Source organism: Hydractinia symbiolongicarpus, chromosome 2 (assembly GCF_029227915.1).
Source record: "Hydractinia symbiolongicarpus strain clone_291-10 chromosome 2, HSymV2.1, whole genome shotgun sequence".
NCBI lineage: Eukaryota > Metazoa > Cnidaria > Hydrozoa > Anthoathecata > Hydractiniidae > Hydractinia > Hydractinia symbiolongicarpus.
In genome coordinates, this window is record NC_079876.1 from 27,363,625 (window position 1) to 27,383,273 (window position 19,649).

Sequence of the window (19,649 nt, forward strand, 5' to 3'; positions counted from 1 at the left end):
ACTAAATATTCTTACGTTGCTTTTTCAGCAATAACGATTCAAATTATAAAACTACTTTCGCTGACTATAAGACTAGCAACGTAAATTTAATACTTGTTTCTATTATTTTTAGCTTGTGGAACTAAAATGAAGTGGCAAAGTAAGTTAGATTTAATGTTTTGTTGTCACATTTGTAAATATCGTACCAACCGATTGTTTCGCTAGTTGAATATTTTAATGTTGGATTCAATTTTGTCAACTCTAACTTACGTGTTGTTACCACTTACCCTTAAGGTTGCTTTACCAGACAAAAATTAAATGTATTTATTTGTTAACAACCACAATGTCTTTCTTATAATGCTACTAAATAAAGCAAAACTCACATAAATGCAAGATGTAAGATTAAGACTCTAATAGTTTTCTACATAGCTTAATTTCACTTTACTTTCAAGTTTTTTTAGCCATCTTCCTTATTGCTGTTGATAGTTCATATCAATACGTGAATATGGATCGTGACAAATACAGCGGAGATGGTATTTTCTCTGATGTCAGCGAACAAGAAAGTTTTCACAAACAAGAAAATAATCCTAAGAAAGATGAAGATGATACTAGTATTGAAAATGAAAAAGAAGAAATCTTTAAAAGTGACGAAGCACCTCCAGGAGCGGTTGATGAAGATCCATCATTGGAAGATAGTCATGAAGAAGGGCTTGGCGAGAGTGATACGTCATCAAATGAGGAACCACGTGAGCTGCGTAAGTGCAAGAAACCAAAACGCACTCACTTCGTAATTTGAATTAATGCAAACTATATTGAATATTATTTTCGCAGATATAGTGATATTATTTAATCAAGTTTTTTTAAAGCGATGACTATCCCTGCTATATCAATTTACCTGTTGCGTTCTTTTGCCTGTTTTTCTAGTTGACATGCATTTCGCAATTTAGATAACGGAGATCATCTTGGCCATGGAGATATTATGTTCCGCAAAGGGGAGGAAGAAGCTGAATTTGGAAGAAAAACAAGTGGAGATGAAGAGTCAGACGAGCAATCGAGAGATGCCACAAACGATCTTAATAAGAGATGGTCAATGCCTGTTCCCTACCAAATTGAAGGAAGTTTAGGTAGAACATCTATATTGTTTTCATCATATCCGATAAATTTCTTAGTTTATGAATGGTATAAAAATGCTTTTAGTTACATATGCCAAATCCTTCTTATACCAAAAAATTGTTACATGCAATGTAAAATTTGAAGCAAATTTGTTTTCTTAGGCTCTAGTGCTAGATCTGCGATTTCACAGGCCATAGCTGAGATACAATTAAAGACCTGCATCACATTTCGTCAAAAGCAATCTGGAGACAATGATTACATTTCATTTTTTAAAGATACGAATCGGTAAGTTCCTTTCTTGCATAGGAAGTCCATCTATACGTTTAATTTTTATTTCGAATTTTCGGTTCTAAACAGAAAAATTTATTAGAATTTACGCGTGACAGAAACTTAAGAAATTATGTAATCACCCAAATAGCCACTGTATAATAATTTTATGTGATTTATGTTATCAGTTGCTGGAGTTTTATTGGAAAATCCGGTGGCAAACAGCAAGTATCATTAGGATCAGGATGCGAACATAAAAATACTGCCATCCACGAAGTAAGAGTGGTTATATTTCTATATATTTATATTTAATTTAGAAATTGATTATTATATTTAATTTAGAAATTGATTTACTTAAAAAATAACGAAAAATGTGTCGTTTTTTTACTTAGATAATGCACGCTTTAGGTTTCTGGCATGAACAGTCAAGACCAGATCGAGACAATTACGTCACAGTCCATTTAAGTAACGTGAAAGCAGGTCGGAACATCTGTTGTATTTATACTTTTCTTTTATATTCGACGGCCCGTATCTTAACTTTTGTCTTTGTGGATTTTACTACAAAGATTTTCCTCGTTTTTTCTTCTTAAGAATCATTCCATACCAGAAACCTCCGATTAAAAAGGGTAAAAAATTATATTTTACATTTGCATAGAATGTACAACATCCTATTTAATTTACCGCATTTTATAGTTCAAACATCTCTGATTAACAAAGATATAAAAAATAAATCACATTGCGATAGAATATACCACATTCAATTTCATATATTTTTTTCCACATAGGTGAAGAACATAATTTTGACAAGAAGTTAGCCAATAAAGTCACAACATTCGGCTTTCCCTACGATTATGAATCCACAATGCATTATGACAAGTAAGTCGAAATTTTATCTGTAATTATGAATCACATGTAAAATTTAAACTAACAATATCTTCTACATGTTTATACCAGATATGATTTTTCAAAAAACGGACGTGCAACAATCACAGGGAAGAACAATCCAAATCAAAAACTCGGTCGATGTTCATCATGTGGAATGTCAATCATCGACGCTGACCAATTAAATGCTATGTACTGCTCAGCTGTTCAATCCAATCTCAATCGTGACACGTTGAGAACGCAAATGGCACGTTTAGTGGCTGGACATTCTGGGCAATCGAATGATGTTTTCAGACATGACGTCCTAAATTTTTTGAAAAAGGTTTACCCGAACTACAACTTCATGGTCAACGCTTATAACGCTGTTTCTGGCTACGACACACACGCATATATCGGAAAGTGTACGCATATCTTCCGATCATACAACAAGAACCTTGTTGTTTGTTATTCAAGAAAAACATCTAGATTTCCGACTGCTGCAAAACAGTCCGAGATTGTTTCAGCCACATTGGCCACCATAGTTAACAAGGTATGTGTATGTTTTGTTGATTATAATTATTGGTTCCTTTGCTCTTCTTTAAGTTTATTTAACATTTTAGAACTGCGACGCAAAATGGGCGCGCGACACTGCATGGAAAAAAGCCACATCTTACGGATATCCAATTGCTGGTATTGAAGTTGTTAGATTCGGCTCTGGATTGAGAACAGCCTCGCATGGTCCTTTGCGCTTCATCAATTACAAATGTCACAAATGCACTGGATGGTGGGCACACAAGAAATGCAACAACAATCACGACTCAAGCTTTGTGATTATGTTTGGATAAAGAAGACGCTATTAATTAATGCACTTGTTTGTTACTCACCCGTCAAGGACTTATAATGTGTAATTCACGGACATTGTTATCAAAATGCATCGTTCCACTGGATTGGAACTTCTTGATTGTACCTTCCTTTAATAAAATATAAGCCACGTGTTAATAAAGTTATTTTTTTCTTCCTATTATGGATTATAATTGATTGCATATTTGCTTTTCTGTTTTTAGTTTGAAAAAAAAACATGTATTTTTATATTTTCCTAATTTCAAAAGGGCAAATAAATTAAAGACAATTAATTCTGATATATATCACAACCAAATCTCGGTAGAGGTTAGGGGAAATAGCAAAGCACGTTTTTTTTTTGTTACGTGGTGTCATTCGTAAAGAGTGAGCCAATGACAATTTTTAGGATTTACGTACAGGGCACATTGGTTACACTCATAAGCGCAAGAAATGCACACATAAAATTTGGTACTTATTACAAAAATACCACTTGGTTTGTTTACAAAAGAGAACAGCCTCGACGTTGTTTGATGTTGTTCTTACAGGTAGCTAAGCTACCCTATATAGCTAGACTAAGGATTAAACTAGCATTTATTACTTAATACTCAGTAAAATAGGTCAAGTTTAAATATTAAACTTTTTCGCTAGCTAGACTAAGTATGAAAGGACAAGGCTGAGATTTTTAGTTGGATTAAAAGTCAAAACTTAGAGGAAAATTACATCACAGTTTTTAAAATTACATTACACATACTACAGAACACCTGCGGGAAAACTCATTGTTCATCCAGTTACCCCATATGGGTAATATGGAAGATTTCTTCATAAAAAACCTCAGAAACCTTTTCGAGTGGATTACTTTCACATTAACAAAAATTAAAATTTTTAACATAAACTTTTGCGATTTTGTCATTTATTAGTTTTCAAATTTCTCACTGGAAATTTTTAAGGTTTAAAACCCATGTCGGTAACTTTTTCGTCCTTATCATAATGCCATATACATACGCTATCCAACAACTTTTGCAGGAAAATAAGAAGAAAAAAGAGAGAAAAAGGTTGTTATAAAAATATAAATTAATTTCAAACCGATTAGTCCATGCAGTCATTTTGGTGTCAGCGGTATGAAAAACTATGCTAAAACTAAGTAAAAGTCCTATTACTTCAGTAAAAATTGAAATAATGACTTGAAACTTAGTATTATATGTTTTTAGACCAGTTTGATAAAATAAACCCAAAAATTTTTTTTGCTATTATCATAGTTTTTGAGTTCCTGAATATAGCCATTTTTGGAGACTCCGATGAACTGTTTTTGACAGCTTATCATTTTCACAAGCCATGTGTACAGAAAACATTCAAAAGTGAATCTCAGGATTTATAATAATTCAAACAGATAAAATGTGTCCCAGGTTTAGGACCAAATACCTTATCCAGCTCAGAGAAAGTGGGAATGAGCTTCTAAAGCACAGTGCCAAATACATAATCTAAATTTTATGCCGTAAAAATACAGTTTTTTTTTTGTCCACCTGGATCTGCAGCACGTTAACTTGCACTAATCGCTCAGCCTGGTGCCACTCACAATTAATTTTTGAATATCTACAGGAACTTATTATGCAAAATGAAAAATGCTAATCCTGTGAATAAATCCTGTGAATGTTGGTTTATGAAAAATGTATTATACCTTTAATGCTATAAACGCTCCACTGGATTTGTAACACATTACACTAAGTGTCCTCCGTGTGACACAGTTTACCCTTTACTAAGTCTTAACCTGGACAGAGACTTCATGTCTTCCGGTTCCAAGCGAATATTACTTCTGGCTATACTTTCCAAAATTTCGTTATTTCATAAAAGAAACCTGTAAATCCACAAAAATTTATTTATGAAAAATAGGCAGAAATTTATTTTTGAAATATAGATTTCTGTTTGTCGTGACAACATATTTAACCAACATGCAATGCCTTGCATACCTAACTAGCTATATACTCAATCTTGACTGTGCACTGTTATGGGAGGTTCAAATTGCTAGCAGGTAGCTATCTTTATTAAAAATGACAGAATGCCTTGAAAAATCTTTTGTGTAGCAGCTACATAAGAATAATATATTTAGCTCTTGTACTTTATCACTTAATTATTTAATAACAAATGTGCCCCTGGAGTGCTGGCATGGTACTAGCTAGGTAGCTTAAAATCACAAAATAAATATTATCCAGATGTGACCATCCCTCATCATCAGACATCAGAAAGGCGTTTCTGTTCTTTACTTCTCATTGTGGGGTACCTCCAATTCTTGTAAATCCAATGAAGAAAAAATTACTTAAGACAATTGCATCACTCATGGCATTTCTTAGCATGTCTTTAGTTCGAAGCCACGATTCCTTAGCTTCCAACTGCGTCTCGTTCACAAGTTTCAGCGCTAGCCAATATGATGGACAACGACGAGGAACCCTGGGTAATTTTGAAAAAATGTGGTTCTGCGTTATGATTTTCAGATTTTTGCTGCTGATATCAACATATTTTAGCCCTTGAGTGCCACACCTTCGTATATATAGGAGTTAATTAATTAAATAAAAGGAGTTAATTATCTTTAATTGAAAAATATGCGTCGATTAATTTATTTTATCGATCAACCACTGCCACTAAAATTTCGTACTTTCAGCATATATATATTTAAAATTTATTATACAGCTTGATGTTCACACCAGAGGTAGTACACAGCTGTGTTATAGCCATTCTAGTTTGGCCTACCTGAAAATGAACATAATAATTCCTTGTTTTCACTTCATACCTAGCAACAATCAACGAATATATGGAATTTTATGGCATGTAGAAACGAGGTACATATTTTGCTTCCTTTATTTAATTTCAGGCAAGTATTTCGTAGCTTTTTAAACCCTGAACCACACTTTCTGTAAATCGATCTTCGATAATTAAATAGAAGTGGTAAAATCTAATCGACACTGAACGTTTTTATAGGTTTCATCATAAGTGATTTGTAGGTGAATTTGCGAAAAAACCCTTCATAAATCAAGTTACAAACATACATATTTTCCATCATTAATTTGATTTTCTTATTTACTCAAGCATACCAGTCACGTACGCGGTTTGATTTGCTTTTTTTTCTTTCTTTCGTTTCTTTGTCATGAGTCTTGTTAGTTTCACTTGTATAGTTAGCTTTGAATCATTAATCCCTTCTGTACAAAATATAAACCTTTTTTGTATAGCGTGCAGTTTTTTTAAATGCTGTTATCACAAGTAATTATTTTACTTTACTTTAAGTCAATTAAAATCTAAATTGCAGCTTTTGCAAAAATATAAATAGCATATTGTGGGTCTTTTGCTTGCGGAAACACTCAAATGCATAGCCAGATCACTGAAGACGCTAGTTAAGCTTAAGTGTATGTGACATTAACCCTATATTGACTGTTTATGAGGGCAATACTGGAGAAAATTGACCGACGTCAAAAACACGTGACAGAGGTCAATATTCGAAGGTATAGCCCAAAATTAACTTATTGTATGGATTATTATTCGGGTACTGCATTTTACGAAAAAAGATAAACATTATAAGCAGGATAAAAAAAATATTCCCATATGAAACATACATTCGAACTGAAAATATGTTTTTTTTAAATCGAATATCGTGTAAACATTACAGGTTTTTATTGTAGCTACCACATGGAATTCTTTAAAAGTTAGTTTCACTTCTGTTTCACGTTTTGTTTACTTTTTGTAGTGTTTATTTATATGTAATGCTACCATATTTAAAGTTTAAACACGGTTGCTATGACGTAAGTTGTAACCAAACATACTGCGCGATTTTTGAAAATATCGATGCCGCCCTTTTACTTGGGTTATAATTACGCTATACTTTCAATATAAAATCACAAAAACATTAAATTTAATGGTAGCTGCGAATTATTAATGATAAAAAGCATGCAGTAGCTCCAGCCTGACCTTTACAATAATAAAGTAATTTGATAGTTTAAAAAGTCAGAATCTTATGTGCTCTAGTTATAAAACAGCAGTTTTTAAATCATAACATTTAATTATCCTTAGACATTTGAATACATGTCATTTTCAATAAAAACAAGATAGCTATATACATTTTTATGTATAACATTTTAAAGAAACTTGTCAATGCTCATTTAAAAATTAACAACAGGTTTACAATACAGCAAGTCGCGCACTTGTACTTTCCATATATCGTAGAACATTATGATCCATGTTTGCTGGCCTAAGTATTTTATGATGTAATAGTAATGCGTGTATTTCAAATATTTATGCTCAATTTGATTTGCTGTTTATTTTAATTTATATTTAGCGTTTATGAAAAAAGCCGTCCCTTAGTTATCTTACAAAAATTATTCCTCTCCACACAGACACAAAGATACATGGTTGCATAAACAGCTACATAAAAACTGGAGCCCTAAGACAATAAACGAAAAATCGAACAAAGTTTCAACTATCACACATGCATCTAGTTATACTCTATGCGTCATTTAAAACACACAACAAAAACAGCTTTTGACAGCCAAGACACTGATTATATGAATGCCTTGTTATCTCGTTTAGCGTTGTGCTTTTATAAACAAGAAATCCATATGATTGAGGTCAAGTATAACCTTTTGTTTTGATAAGAAAGATTTAAATCACACGTTTTGTAAGAACAGCTGGTGATGTGACACGTTAAGAATGATTCTTAACACAAAAGTGCTTAAAATCCAGCGGCAGTAAAAGCAATAAATTAGCAGAGGCTTGAATATAGGTTTGGTTTGAGATCGTTTTAAATTGAAACCAACGGACTTTTGGGGCGTTATTTTAGAATTTCATTTATTGGAACTTAAAACGTTAAAACGAATCGATATTTTGCCTAGGATCGCCTCGGGTTCGCTTGTTATTCGAGTAATCAAAGAACTTTAATCACTAATTTATGAGTTAGCAAATATCGACAAGCTCAATCTTAGTCTCACAACTATAAATTTTATATATATTTGATAAAAATATTTCGTAAAGAAAATATTTTGTGGTCTATCGGTGGAATCTCTCTATCTATCCGAAGCAGGATAACAAACTGGTCTAGGGCTTTATCCCTATAAAAAACTGTCAAGTTTAAAGTGCATGGGTTCGAATACCACTCTGTATGAAAATGTCTCCAAACTAAAGCCATCAATAAGACAAATGCTGTTTTAAAACCTTTCGATCAAAAGGAAAAAAATTATCTTGCGTTGTCTATAAGAAGAAATATCTTTTATTATAAATATTTATCATCCATTTCCAATCTCTTTTCACTTACACTTTATCCTTGACCTTTTTACCAATATTTTAACTCTACTAGTCGTTAACCCGTGGAAAAATCCACGTGGTCACCCGTCCTTTATATATCACATTTCGTGTTTCCGTTACGGGACGCGGTAACCCTTTTGAAGAGACAAAATACGGCTATTATTATAGAGACTAGTCGTTAGCCCGTGGAAAAATCCACGGGTTCGCCCGTCCTTTAAATTTAGCCGTGGCAACAAAGTGGATAAAAATATATCGCATTTGATATTCGTGTTTCTGTAGCACGATTTTCTAACTCAGCGAAGGGTCCGCGCAGAGACAGACAAAATACGGCTATTATCAAAGAGATTCGGTCGGGAGGGGGAGGGGGAGGCGAATTCCGCCCCCCTGACGGTTTTTTTTAATAACTCCTTAACGCCATGCTGCATGGCTATGATACTTACTGAGTTTCAATATTTATCTATTGGAAACCAGCATACCAAATCTTTACGTCCCATGCCTTTCAGAGGCTTTGATATTGGCTATTACTCGAAACTACCCCTAAAAATCTCTATGAAATCCTTATTTTCGGGAAAATATAGTAACTTTTGTTAGGATTATCGTTAGAGCTTGAAACTTACAACACAATTTAGTTTTATCAAGAAGAATCATTTTCCATGTTTTGAACACGTGATTAATCTGATTTCCCGAGTTTTCGGATTTTATTTAAATATCGGGAAAAAAGGGATTTTTGGGCAATTTTTGGCAACATTTCATGCAATCTATATAAAAACCGGATAATATGTTAAATAACTTTTATGTAGCGTCCAAAAACTTCAAACAGAATGTAAAAATTCGCTTTAGAATTAAAGTAATTCAATTTGAAGGAGATGGTTGCATTTTGAATATAGTTCAAGCTCTTGATAACGCAACGGAAAATGTGCTGACGCAAGCAATATTGCCGCCATTTTGTTCTTTTTGTGACATACTATGAGCGTGCCAAGTTTGATCCAATTTGAACAAGTATATGAAAAGTTATTGAGGGTGGGAGGGGGCGAAATAGTTACTGGATAATCGGAGGTTATGCTTGACTGACATTTCTCTTTCTGGTTGTCGAATTCGATCGAATATGAAAGTGAATTGCTTTCTACTTTCTCGTCGATCGATTAAAATTTATCCTATGAGATTGATTTATACCTACGTGATGTGAGCAAATCGGCGCAGAAATGAACTACACTGAGAAGCGGGAAAAAATGGCTGAAAACTTTTTAGACAATTTATATTTGATGCAGCAACATTAATACACTATTTAACACCTGCAAGCGTTAACGGATGAAAATGCATTACCGATAAGTGATTATTCGCAGATGAATGTTAAGGAATTTGATATAATTTTTGTAGAATAAGTTCGTGGATTTTAGTATCTTAAGAAACTTTCTCAAGAAGTTTCAAAGACAGTCTCACTAGGCCAAGAGTTTGGAGTTAAATGGCTGAGAAATTTTGGAAAAATAGTACGAAAATATTTTTGTTTATCCTATTCTTATGTCATGAACTTCCAAGTACATGCTTAATATTACTTGTTTCATATCAAATTTGTGTTAATGTTTTAAAATAAAATTGAATGAATTGCCATCGATCGAGGATGGTCGAATTTAAGTGGAAACCAATTTTATAAAAAACACCATTGATCGGTCGATGTCGATCGATCCGACCACGTTTGTTGAGCGGAAACCCGCTTTTAGATACACAAAGCAAGTTGATATTCACAGGTATACAGTAGCTTTTTATCACTTGCTATAAGCTAAGAAAGCTTGTTGTACCTATTATGCTCTTATTAAAAGTTAAGACAGGGCTGGGTTTTTTATTTAAGCAAGCTAATTTTTTATGTCTTCGTGTAAAACGTAGAACCGGTATTAAGTCTTTTAAGTCACCACACTTCTTTTATAACGTATCTTATAAACATGGCTGGTTTTATGAAATTTTACGTAGAAAACTAATCGATCACTGCTCCAAACTTTGGCAATATTAGTTTTACCGAATGTTCAAACTTTTTCGTTCGTAGAAAAGACTGCAAACTGTTTATGGCTTTGATTGGAAAAAAACTATTTTGACACAATGTTCTGTTATTTTTAACATTTTTAAAACTGTTTTCCCATACTACCCATAAACTGCTAGTTTGTCAATACACTTAAAAGCCTACCTAGTCAAGTTTAATATAAAGCATTTATGGTATAAAGTTATGGTAGCTAAACATGAAGCAGTAAAAAGTGTTAGCTAGCTAGGTTCGCAATGTTTTGGTTGTGTTCAAAATCAACGTGGTGAAGATAACACAAAAAGAAAGAATAAAGATGGCTAAAATGAAATGCATTCTAGCAAACTAAATAAAAAACTTTAGCTAGCAAGCTACTTATCACAATGTATGTTGCAGCTAAAATAATAAAACTTGTTTCTTTCAGAAATACATATATGAATTTTTTTTTTTAAATACACACCATTTAGAAGATTAAGGGTTGAAAAGGGACTATCAAAATGGCTATACAAATCTCCCTAATAGAAGAGAGTATATCTAAAATGCAATTCCGTGCTTTTAATTTTCAAAAGAAACTTGGCATATTTTTTAATATGGAAGCAATACCTTCGATATGTTTTGTCAAAGCAATATAAATATAGTGGCTATGAAAATAAAGACTTCTGAAAAGCTACAAAGCAGCTAACAACACATAGTTTCCTAATATCTGACATCTTGAGTTCTTTAAAGAAGAATAGAAGAACTTCACCAAACACCATTTCCGAATCATCATGAACTAACTCTTCAAAAAAAACAAGTTGGGAGATTTTTTCATTGTATTTGAAAAGAATTCTCTTTCTTCGGTTGATCGAACGTGTATACCATCACAAGACATGGTTGCCAATTACATAAACATGTATTTTCACTCTCATCCAAATGGGTAGTGACTTAGATTTACTTTGGCTATAGACCACTTCAATTCCTTTGTTTTTATCAGGCTACCAGGTACTAAATGGCTTATAAACCGTTTACCCGGTCGCTACGTGGAAAAACAACAACCTCTCAGTGTTTGCATCGACCTCATTGCGTTCGGTCCATGACGTCACAGCCTCGGTCGCTATTTTTTCGTAGCGCCTAGCTAAACGGTTTATAAGTCATTTCTCTAAAGTGCAATGCAATGTTTTTACTAATAACAATTATCTTATGACGTCCAACTTCAAAAAAAAAAGACAATTTCCCGTTAACCGCGTGATAACATCCTCTTTGTAAAATTCACAGACACACGGAAGTAGCCTATTACTATATTACGATAAGAATGTTGCTAAACTTTATTTTTTTATATAGTATTGTTTATTGAAAGTAGTGCTACGGCACTTTCTCGTAAAATTTTATATATTTAACAATAGTTGGCGCATTTCTACCTCCTGATTGGGGTTTAGAGAGAGGGTTTTAGGAAGCTGAATTTGACATGTTCTTACACCTTCTGATCAGTTAAAACATAATAGATTTTACCAAAAAGATAAGCAGATCTAGCGTCCAAAAAATTCACTTACAAGATTTTCCTAAAATTTGTTGTTCTCTACTTCTCAAAACTTATTTTTTTAATTTCTTTTAAAAGGTTCGAATAACTAAAATGTTCTAACGAAATAGACAACGCAATGTTAATTGTCCATTCTGTGACGGTGCACCCAATCATAACAAATAAACTACATCAAGGGAATAACAAAAGTTAACTACCCAGGATTTTTGTATAAGAACTTTTAAATTAAACACATAGTGAAAATAAATAATATATCGCATTCCGTGCTTCTGCAACGCAACGTGTTTCTCGCGCACATACAGGCAGAATACAGAGACTAGCCAGGAGATCAAGCGTCGAAAAAACGGGTTAAGCCACAAGTAACTGTGCGGCCTGCCTTTGAACGCCCACTGGAGCACTTCATAAGAAACTGCACACTGTGTGAAACAGACAGGTTAAGCGTTTAATACATGTATGCGTGTGTCGTGAATCACGGAAAGCGCACACAACATTATAGTGTTTCGAGTATTTTTCAAAATATAACTCTATCGCAACTTTAGCCGAAAATAAAACACAGTTTACAACCCGTTCTTACCCCATCATAGCAAAAGGTATTGGTCTGGTTTCAACTTTTTGATTCAAGTTGAAGTCTTTTAATTAAAAAAAAAACAATTTAAAGGATTTATTGGCATAACTGCGCGAGGATTATTTACGCCAAACTAGAACTTTAGTTTGTTACAATTTTTATGATGACATTTAAAGTTTTATAAATTTGTTTAGAAAAATAAACTAAGAATCAGACGCATTAGCAAGTGATCAAGATTGTTTAACTAAACAACTATAAACATCGTAAATAAATATAATATACAAACTCTAAAAGCTATTTTAAACCTTCTTATATTGCTTTGACCAACTAATAATTGAAGATTGATAATCCGTCAGTTTTTTCAATGTTTTTTCCTCTTTTAAAAAGATGTTTTTAAGTAATTTTTTTTGGCTTAGCTATGCAAGAAAAAAGGGAGAAAAAGAAAACAGAAAAGAAAACACACTGGTGATAGTAAAAAAAAAATTTCTTTTTAAACAAATAAATGTTTACAAACCGAGTAAGTACAGAGAAAAACCGTGATGGGTATTTTCGTATAAATTTAGAATCAGGGGGGTTCTTAACTTATTTTGCCTTGGCAAACGACACATTGAAACTCAAACTATGAAATGCACAGTGCACAATGACGCTTTGTGAGAGAATCTATTTTGTACTTTATGCAGCAATAAAAGTAATCTGGAAAATAATTTATGGCACTTTTCTAGATTAGTGAAAACCTCTTTTTTAGCTGTGGATAACTAAACTTTTTTAGTTCTGTTATGCATAAAAGTTTAAGTTTTGTTTACGTCTTTCCTTACTCTACACAGACAACTGCTGACAATCCAAAAGAAATATAACTTTAAATGACAAATAAACCAATGGAAACACCCTTTACCATTCGATTATAAATTCTGAGAATAAAAATGAAACATTAGCTAATGCTGGCGCATTTTAATAGTTGATGAAATGAAAATGGTATTCAAAATAAACAAAACGCTAGAATTTTCTTATTGATGTTTTTGAATGTTTACATAAGCGTTTCTATCGATGTTTAATTCCGCATCCCCCGTCCTGGATTGAAAACGTCTCACTAATAAAAATAAATGCTTCCGTCATAGCTTAACCAAATATTATTACTTGTCAAATAAAAAATGTCTGTGATCAGGTTTGTTTAGGTAAAGAGAACTATTTAAAGGAATGGTGTAAGGTCAAAAAAGATCATTTCCACTGAACAACGGATCTGAACAGCACGAACAGAAAAATGCAAGGCACAATTGTCGTTCTCTTTTTTATGCTCGCGATTTCTCAACTAGGTGAGTTCAGTTTTATTATCTTATTATTTTTAAATATTCTCGCCTTTAGTTCCTCATTTACCTATGGAAAGAAAATTAACAGCTTGGCGTTTTCGATGAAAACAAAGTTTTGGTCGGAAATTCAAAGTTTTTCAGTTGGCACAAGAGACCGATGCACTTCGTTGGAGATTTTCCTTTAATTTACGATATAATGCACTGTATTGTCATAATCGTGAATAGGAATTCATAAAACTAAGGCAATATTTTGCAAGCTATTTTTAGACTTGATCTGCCTGTGTGGACGTGTTTAGTGCCAGGATTGTTAGTCGGCATTTTCATTTGGAATATCTACGAGGGTCGTATAACGATACATTGCGAATAGCTTTAAGAATATCCTCTAAAGACAGAATTGAAAACGTAGATAATCATGTCATAATACTACTCCTGTTTTTAGGGGACGCGTTAAAGTGCTATGAAAATACAAATGCAAAGTCGAATAAAACCCTTGTTGAGTGTCCGTCATTTCTTCCAAACGCCAGATGTTTGGGAGGAAAAATGGGTATTAGCATGTCGTTGGGTGGACATAAATTGAAAATGGATCGTGAGCTTTCCATGTGCACCATAGAAGCAGCTTGTACATCAATGTGTAAAATGACAGAACATCAACTGAAAAACAGCATGCCCAGCATTAAGATTACAAGTTGCAAGGTATTGTTTAAAACACATTGAAAATTCGAGTTTCCTTTCAAAAAATAATAAAAAAATCTTAGCTGATGTAATTAGAACAGCGAAATTTAGCTGTTGAAGTAGCTACAGTTTACTAGGAAACAAAATAAGTAATTGTATTATATTTTTTATATTTAGACGTTCTGCTGCGATAGCGATGGGTGCAATTAAACGATAAAGAACAAGAACGCTTGTTAGAGTTTATTTTTTTTGTTTATTTGTTTGTAAACTTTACACATGTGTGACTAGTATTTTAGCTTTTGTGCGTAAAAACTTGAAAAAACACTATGTGTTGCAAAATCCTTTGTGCTTATTTTCGCAAAAATTATTTTTATACCAAAAGCTTACCAGTTTAGTTATTGGTGCAGGACGACGAAAACTACGATGTTTTAACGATATAACACAGCCAAAGTCGTAAAAATATCTCTGGCCTACGCATGTTTTAGGTCAAGATATGTGGAAATGACAATAACTGCTTAATTTTTGGTATCTTTACTAAGCTATACCTGGCAGTGCGATGTCTTCTTTGTATCTGACGTTTTTATTGGTTTATATCGATCACGTTAGCGGGTGTTATTTTTTTGTAGCGACCGGCTAAACTTTACACACAAAAAAGCAAACAAATGTTCGTGAAATTTGAACGCTGTCAAACGACTAAAAAAGATTCGTATTTTAATCTAATTGTTTTAAGCCTTTGGGAGTACGATGAAATATATCGATTTATACTGGACCAAAGTCTCTCAAAACGAAGTATGCTAAAATATATTGAAGCAATACCTTCAATATGTTTTTTCAAAGCAATATAAATATATAGTGGCTATAAAAATAAAGACTTCTTAAAAGCTACAACACAGCTGAAAAAACACGACGTTTCCAAATATCTCATATCTTGAGTTTTTTAAACAAGAATAGAAGAAATCCGCTAAACACCATTCCTGAATCATCATAAATATCTCTTCAAAAAACAAGTTGTGAGAATTTTTTGCATTCGAAAAGAATTCTCTTTCTTCGGTTGATCGAACGTGTATACTATCAGAAGACATGGTTTCTAATTACATAAACATGTATTTTCTTTTTCATCCAAATGCCAATTAGATTTACTTAGATTTACTTTGGCTATACACGACTTCAATTCATTTCCTTTTATCAGCCTACCAGGTACTAGATGGCTTATAAACCGTTTAACCTGGCGCTATGTGGGAAAACAGCAACCTCTCATTGCTTGAATAAACCTCACTGCGTTCGGTCCATGACGGCAAAAAAATAAATTCCCATTTCATGTTCATAACAAACAAGAAATCATTGAATTTAATTTTGTATGTATGGCCAAGGTCGGTCACGTGGTTTTTTAAGTGTTTAAAGGGTGTACAAGGCATGGAAGCGCTCACATGTCAATTAGTTCTTGAACCGTACACGTTAAAACTGTTTGTCCACAATTCACTCAAAATGACTGAGCAACAAGAAGCGTCAATGGACACAAATAACGCTGAACCCGACATACTACAACATCTAACAAACTACTTTGACCGTAAATTCCAAGAACAGAACGAAAATCTAGAACAGAGGCTTACCACTGGATCGAAAAACTTGGAAAAACGTCTTCTGGAGCAGCACAAGATCAGTAAAACCGAATTAAAATTCAGAGGTAATAAAATACAACATCAATTCAATAGCGATTTAATTCAAAGTCTAGAAATAATAAAACAACCAGTAAAAGATGGTTCGATTACAAGATCTTCCAAAAAGATTGATAATGTCATAGATGATCTCCACAAGCGAAACAAATGTATCCGTTTCGCAGATAAATCTCCGGCTGGATGGGCTGCTGTCGACGAATACTTATCCGACGATCTTGGCAGCGATTCAGAGGATGACAAAAAGGTGAAGGCTGCGGAAAACCGGGCTCCGAACAAGAAAAAGGCGACCAAGAGAAAGTCAACCTTCGAGCATGTTCCACGTCGGCCCCCATACCAGTCTTCCTCATTCACACACCCTTCGCAGCATCAAAATTTTATCCCCTTCGGCTCACAATCTGCACCTCGGGGGAGGCTTATCTTCGGGCTATCTCAACAGCAACCAAGATTCGCGAATCAATACCAGCGAAGTTACCAACAGCCACAACAGCGATCTCTGTGTTTCGGATGCGGAAAGCAAGGACATTGGCGAAAGGACTGCCCTGACCTCAAACAACCCTAAAGAAAAGGCACAAGTTAAGTGTGATACTGTTTCTACTGTATATAATTTTTCTGAATGCAATAGGTCTTATTCACGCCAAGCTAATCCTCCACATACCGTGAAGGACAATCTCAGGCGGCGTCTACCTTACTGGGAGAACATAGGCACTAATAAAACTATTTTAGAACTTATAAAATACGGATACAAAATTCCCTTTTTCACCACCCCTAAAAAGGCTTCTTTCAAAAACAACTGTTCGGCTCTTGACAATAAAGATTTTGTAAATAAGGAATTACACGAGTTACTTAAAACCGGAAGAATAAACGAGATGGCTACTGAGCCACACGTGGTTAATCCACTGAGCGTTAGTTCGTCCAAAAATAAGAAGAGACTTATTCTTGACCTGAGACATGTAAACAAACTCGTGTACAAACAAAAAACCGCATTCGATGATTGGAAGATTTTCGGAGAATTTGTTGAGGAAAATGGTTTCATGTTTAAATTTGACATAAAACAAGGCTATCATCACATAGAAATTGCTCCAGAGCATCAAAAATATTTAGGATTTTCTTGGGTAACAAATGGCGAAAAAAGGTATTTTGTTTTTACAGTCCTACCGTTTGGTCTCTCTTCTGCCCCCTTTATTTTCACAAAAACAATGCGAGTCCTCGTAAAACACTGGCGAGAACATGCTATAAAATTTGCATGTTTTATTGATGACGGCGCTGGCACAAGCAATACCTATGAATCGACTCTGAGGGCGTCAAACTTCGTCCGAGACTCGCTCAAGAAATCTGGGTTTGTCGCAAACGACGACAAATCTCTGTGGAGTCCCACTCAAAACATGACATGGCTCGGCATTAATCTAGATCTGAAGAAAAAACTTTTTTCTATACCTTCCCAGCGATTAATTTCTACTCTTTCGAGTTTACAATTCATTCTTGATTCCCTACCGTACACGTCAGCACGAAAATTAGCAAAATTTTGCGGAAAAATCATATCCATGAAATTTGTTATAGGCAATTTGGCCCAACTGAAAATTAGACGAGTTTATTATCTTATTGAATCGCGAATGTCAGGGGACTCCCGAATGAACATGTCACACGCTTCAGAAGCTGTGAAAGAACTGTTCTTTTGGAAGAACAATCTGCTAAAACACACTGAGAGACCAATGACACGGGGAAATACTCCCTGGTTAATCGTTTGTTCTGATGCGAGCGATACAGGGCTGGGTGCACACACGTGGCACAAGAATAGAATGCATATTTCTATTAAGAATTTCACACTAACGGAAAGCCTAATGCACTCCACGTGGAGAGAGCTATACGCTATACAATATTCGCTACAATCATTAAAATCAGTTTTATGCAACAAAGCAGTACTTTGGAAGACAGATAATTACGCGAGCCATTGTATAATAAAAAGAGGCAGCTCAAAGGAAAACTTACAGATATTGGCAGAAAATATTTTTGATATTTGTAAGAAACAAAAAATAGATTTAAATGTCGAATGGGTCCCAAGAAACCAAATTCAATACGCTGATAAATTAAGTCGTTATAAGGACACGGACAATTGGGAAATCACAAAAGCTTTTTCGAATACCTAAACAGGCTCTGGGGTCCATTCACCGTAGATAGGTTTGCTAATGACGAAAACAAAAAGGTGGGCAGGTTCAAGTCAAAATATTATTGTCCGGAAACTGAATGCGTAAACGCCTTTAATACCTCGTTGGAAAACGAAAATAATTTACTCGTGCCCCCGATTCAAACTATATCAAAGATTTTAAAACACGTGCAGACCTGTAAAGCTTCGGGCACACTGGTGGCCCCATACTGGCATTCGACAGCGTTTTGGCCATTTTTAACTGATTCAACAGGGGACTTCCAAAAATTTATTAAAAACTTCAGGATCTTTGACAATCCCAATTTATGCGTTACTCAAGGAAAGTGCAAAAAAAAAATCCGCCATAGGTTCAAAGCATTTTAAAAGCAAAATAATAGCTTTCAAACTGCAATATACATAAACCGAATCCACAGGGACAGCGACGGTGTCGTCACTGGACTAAGACATGCAGTCACTGGACAAACGAAAACTCTTAAAATCAATAGGCAATGTTTTTTACATTTTAGAACTCTTTGCAAGTCATTTTACGCAACATTTGGAAAACGAAACTTTGAGGCATTTAGCAGAAGATCTACCAGAATATATCTTAAATTCCAGGGCGAATAACACGATAAAAACGAACTATTATTTTTTTAATTCATGGAATACATGGTGTCAAAAATATTCTGTATCAAAATTACTAGCTCTACCGCTAACAGTTGCGTTGTACATACTTAACCTAACCCAAATGAACAATTCTTATCCTAAAATCGAAATCGCATTCTACGCTATCCAGTATTTTCACAATTTGACAGGCTACAATAACCCATGCGACCACACTTTACCAAAAAATATGCTCGCAGCCGCTAAACGCCTACTACAACATCAAACTCGCAAGAAAGACATAATTACGGTTGAACATTTGCACGCATTACATAAACAACTTTTTAAAAGCGAAGCTTTTAACCTTTACAAACTTAGAACTTTTAATATCTTTCTCTTGGGATTCTGTGAATTAGTAATCTGAAAAGATGTGACGTCAATTACAAAAATAGCTTTATGAAACTGTTCATAGCGAAAAGCAAAACAGATATCTACAGAGAAGGACACTGGGTTTACATCAGCGCTTGCGGAAATGGGATCTGCCCAGTATACAATTTAACTGAGTATATGAAGTATGTACCTGCTGAGCCTGATTCCTATCTGTTTAGAGCGGTCACAGTTACATCAAACAACAAATTCGGAAGTTTTAAAAAGATGAATCGCCCAATCAGCTACACAACAACAAGAGAAAATGCACTCGATGCACTGGCATCAATCGGATTGGATAGGACAAGATTCGGACTCCACAGCCTACGTGCTGGAGGAGCAACAGCAGCGGCAAATGCAGACGTCCCAGACCGTCTTTTTAAACGAAATGGTAGATGG

The 19,649-nt window shown here is 34.3% G+C and overlaps 2 protein-coding genes across 2 annotated transcripts; both read left to right on the forward strand.

Annotated features, from left to right (window-relative positions):
- Positions 1-220: 220 nt before the first annotated feature.
- On the forward strand, positions 221-3,202 carry LOC130627482 (zinc metalloproteinase nas-4-like). The gene is made up of 8 exons (XM_057441386.1): positions 221-734; positions 927-1,103; positions 1,254-1,377; positions 1,548-1,635; positions 1,752-1,839; positions 2,145-2,235; positions 2,314-2,770; positions 2,841-3,202. The coding sequence occupies exons 1-8, from the start codon at positions 485-487 to the stop codon at positions 3,063-3,065; spliced, it is 1,500 nt and encodes a 499-aa protein (XP_057297369.1). The 5' UTR covers positions 221-484; the 3' UTR covers positions 3,066-3,202.
- A 10,379-nt stretch (positions 3,203-13,581) lies between these two features.
- LOC130630460 (uncharacterized) lies at positions 13,582-14,744 on the forward strand. Its single transcript, XM_057443964.1, has 3 exons — positions 13,582-13,739; positions 14,173-14,426; positions 14,583-14,744. The coding sequence occupies exons 1-3, from the start codon at positions 13,688-13,690 to the stop codon at positions 14,613-14,615; spliced, it is 339 nt and encodes a 112-aa protein (XP_057299947.1). The 5' UTR covers positions 13,582-13,687; the 3' UTR covers positions 14,616-14,744.
- Positions 14,745-19,649: the final 4,905 nt, after the last annotated feature.

Coding starts and splice junctions, on each gene's coding strand:
- LOC130627482 (XM_057441386.1), top strand. CDS start 485: ATGGATCGTGACAAATACAGCGGAGATGGTATTTTCTCTGATGTCAGC. Junction 735..926: donor TGAGGAACCACGTGAGCTGC/GTAAGTGCAAGA, acceptor TTCGCAATTTAG/ATAACGGAGATCATCTTGGC. Junction 1,636..1,751: donor AAAATACTGCCATCCACGAA/GTAAGAGTGGTT, acceptor TTTTTTACTTAG/ATAATGCACGCTTTAGGTTT.
- LOC130630460 (XM_057443964.1), top strand. CDS start 13,688: ATGCAAGGCACAATTGTCGTTCTCTTTTTTATGCTCGCGATTTCTCAA. Junction 13,740..14,172: donor GCTCGCGATTTCTCAACTAG/GTGAGTTCAGTT, acceptor TCCTGTTTTTAG/GGGACGCGTTAAAGTGCTAT. Junction 14,427..14,582: donor TTAAGATTACAAGTTGCAAG/GTATTGTTTAAA, acceptor TTTTATATTTAG/ACGTTCTGCTGCGATAGCGA.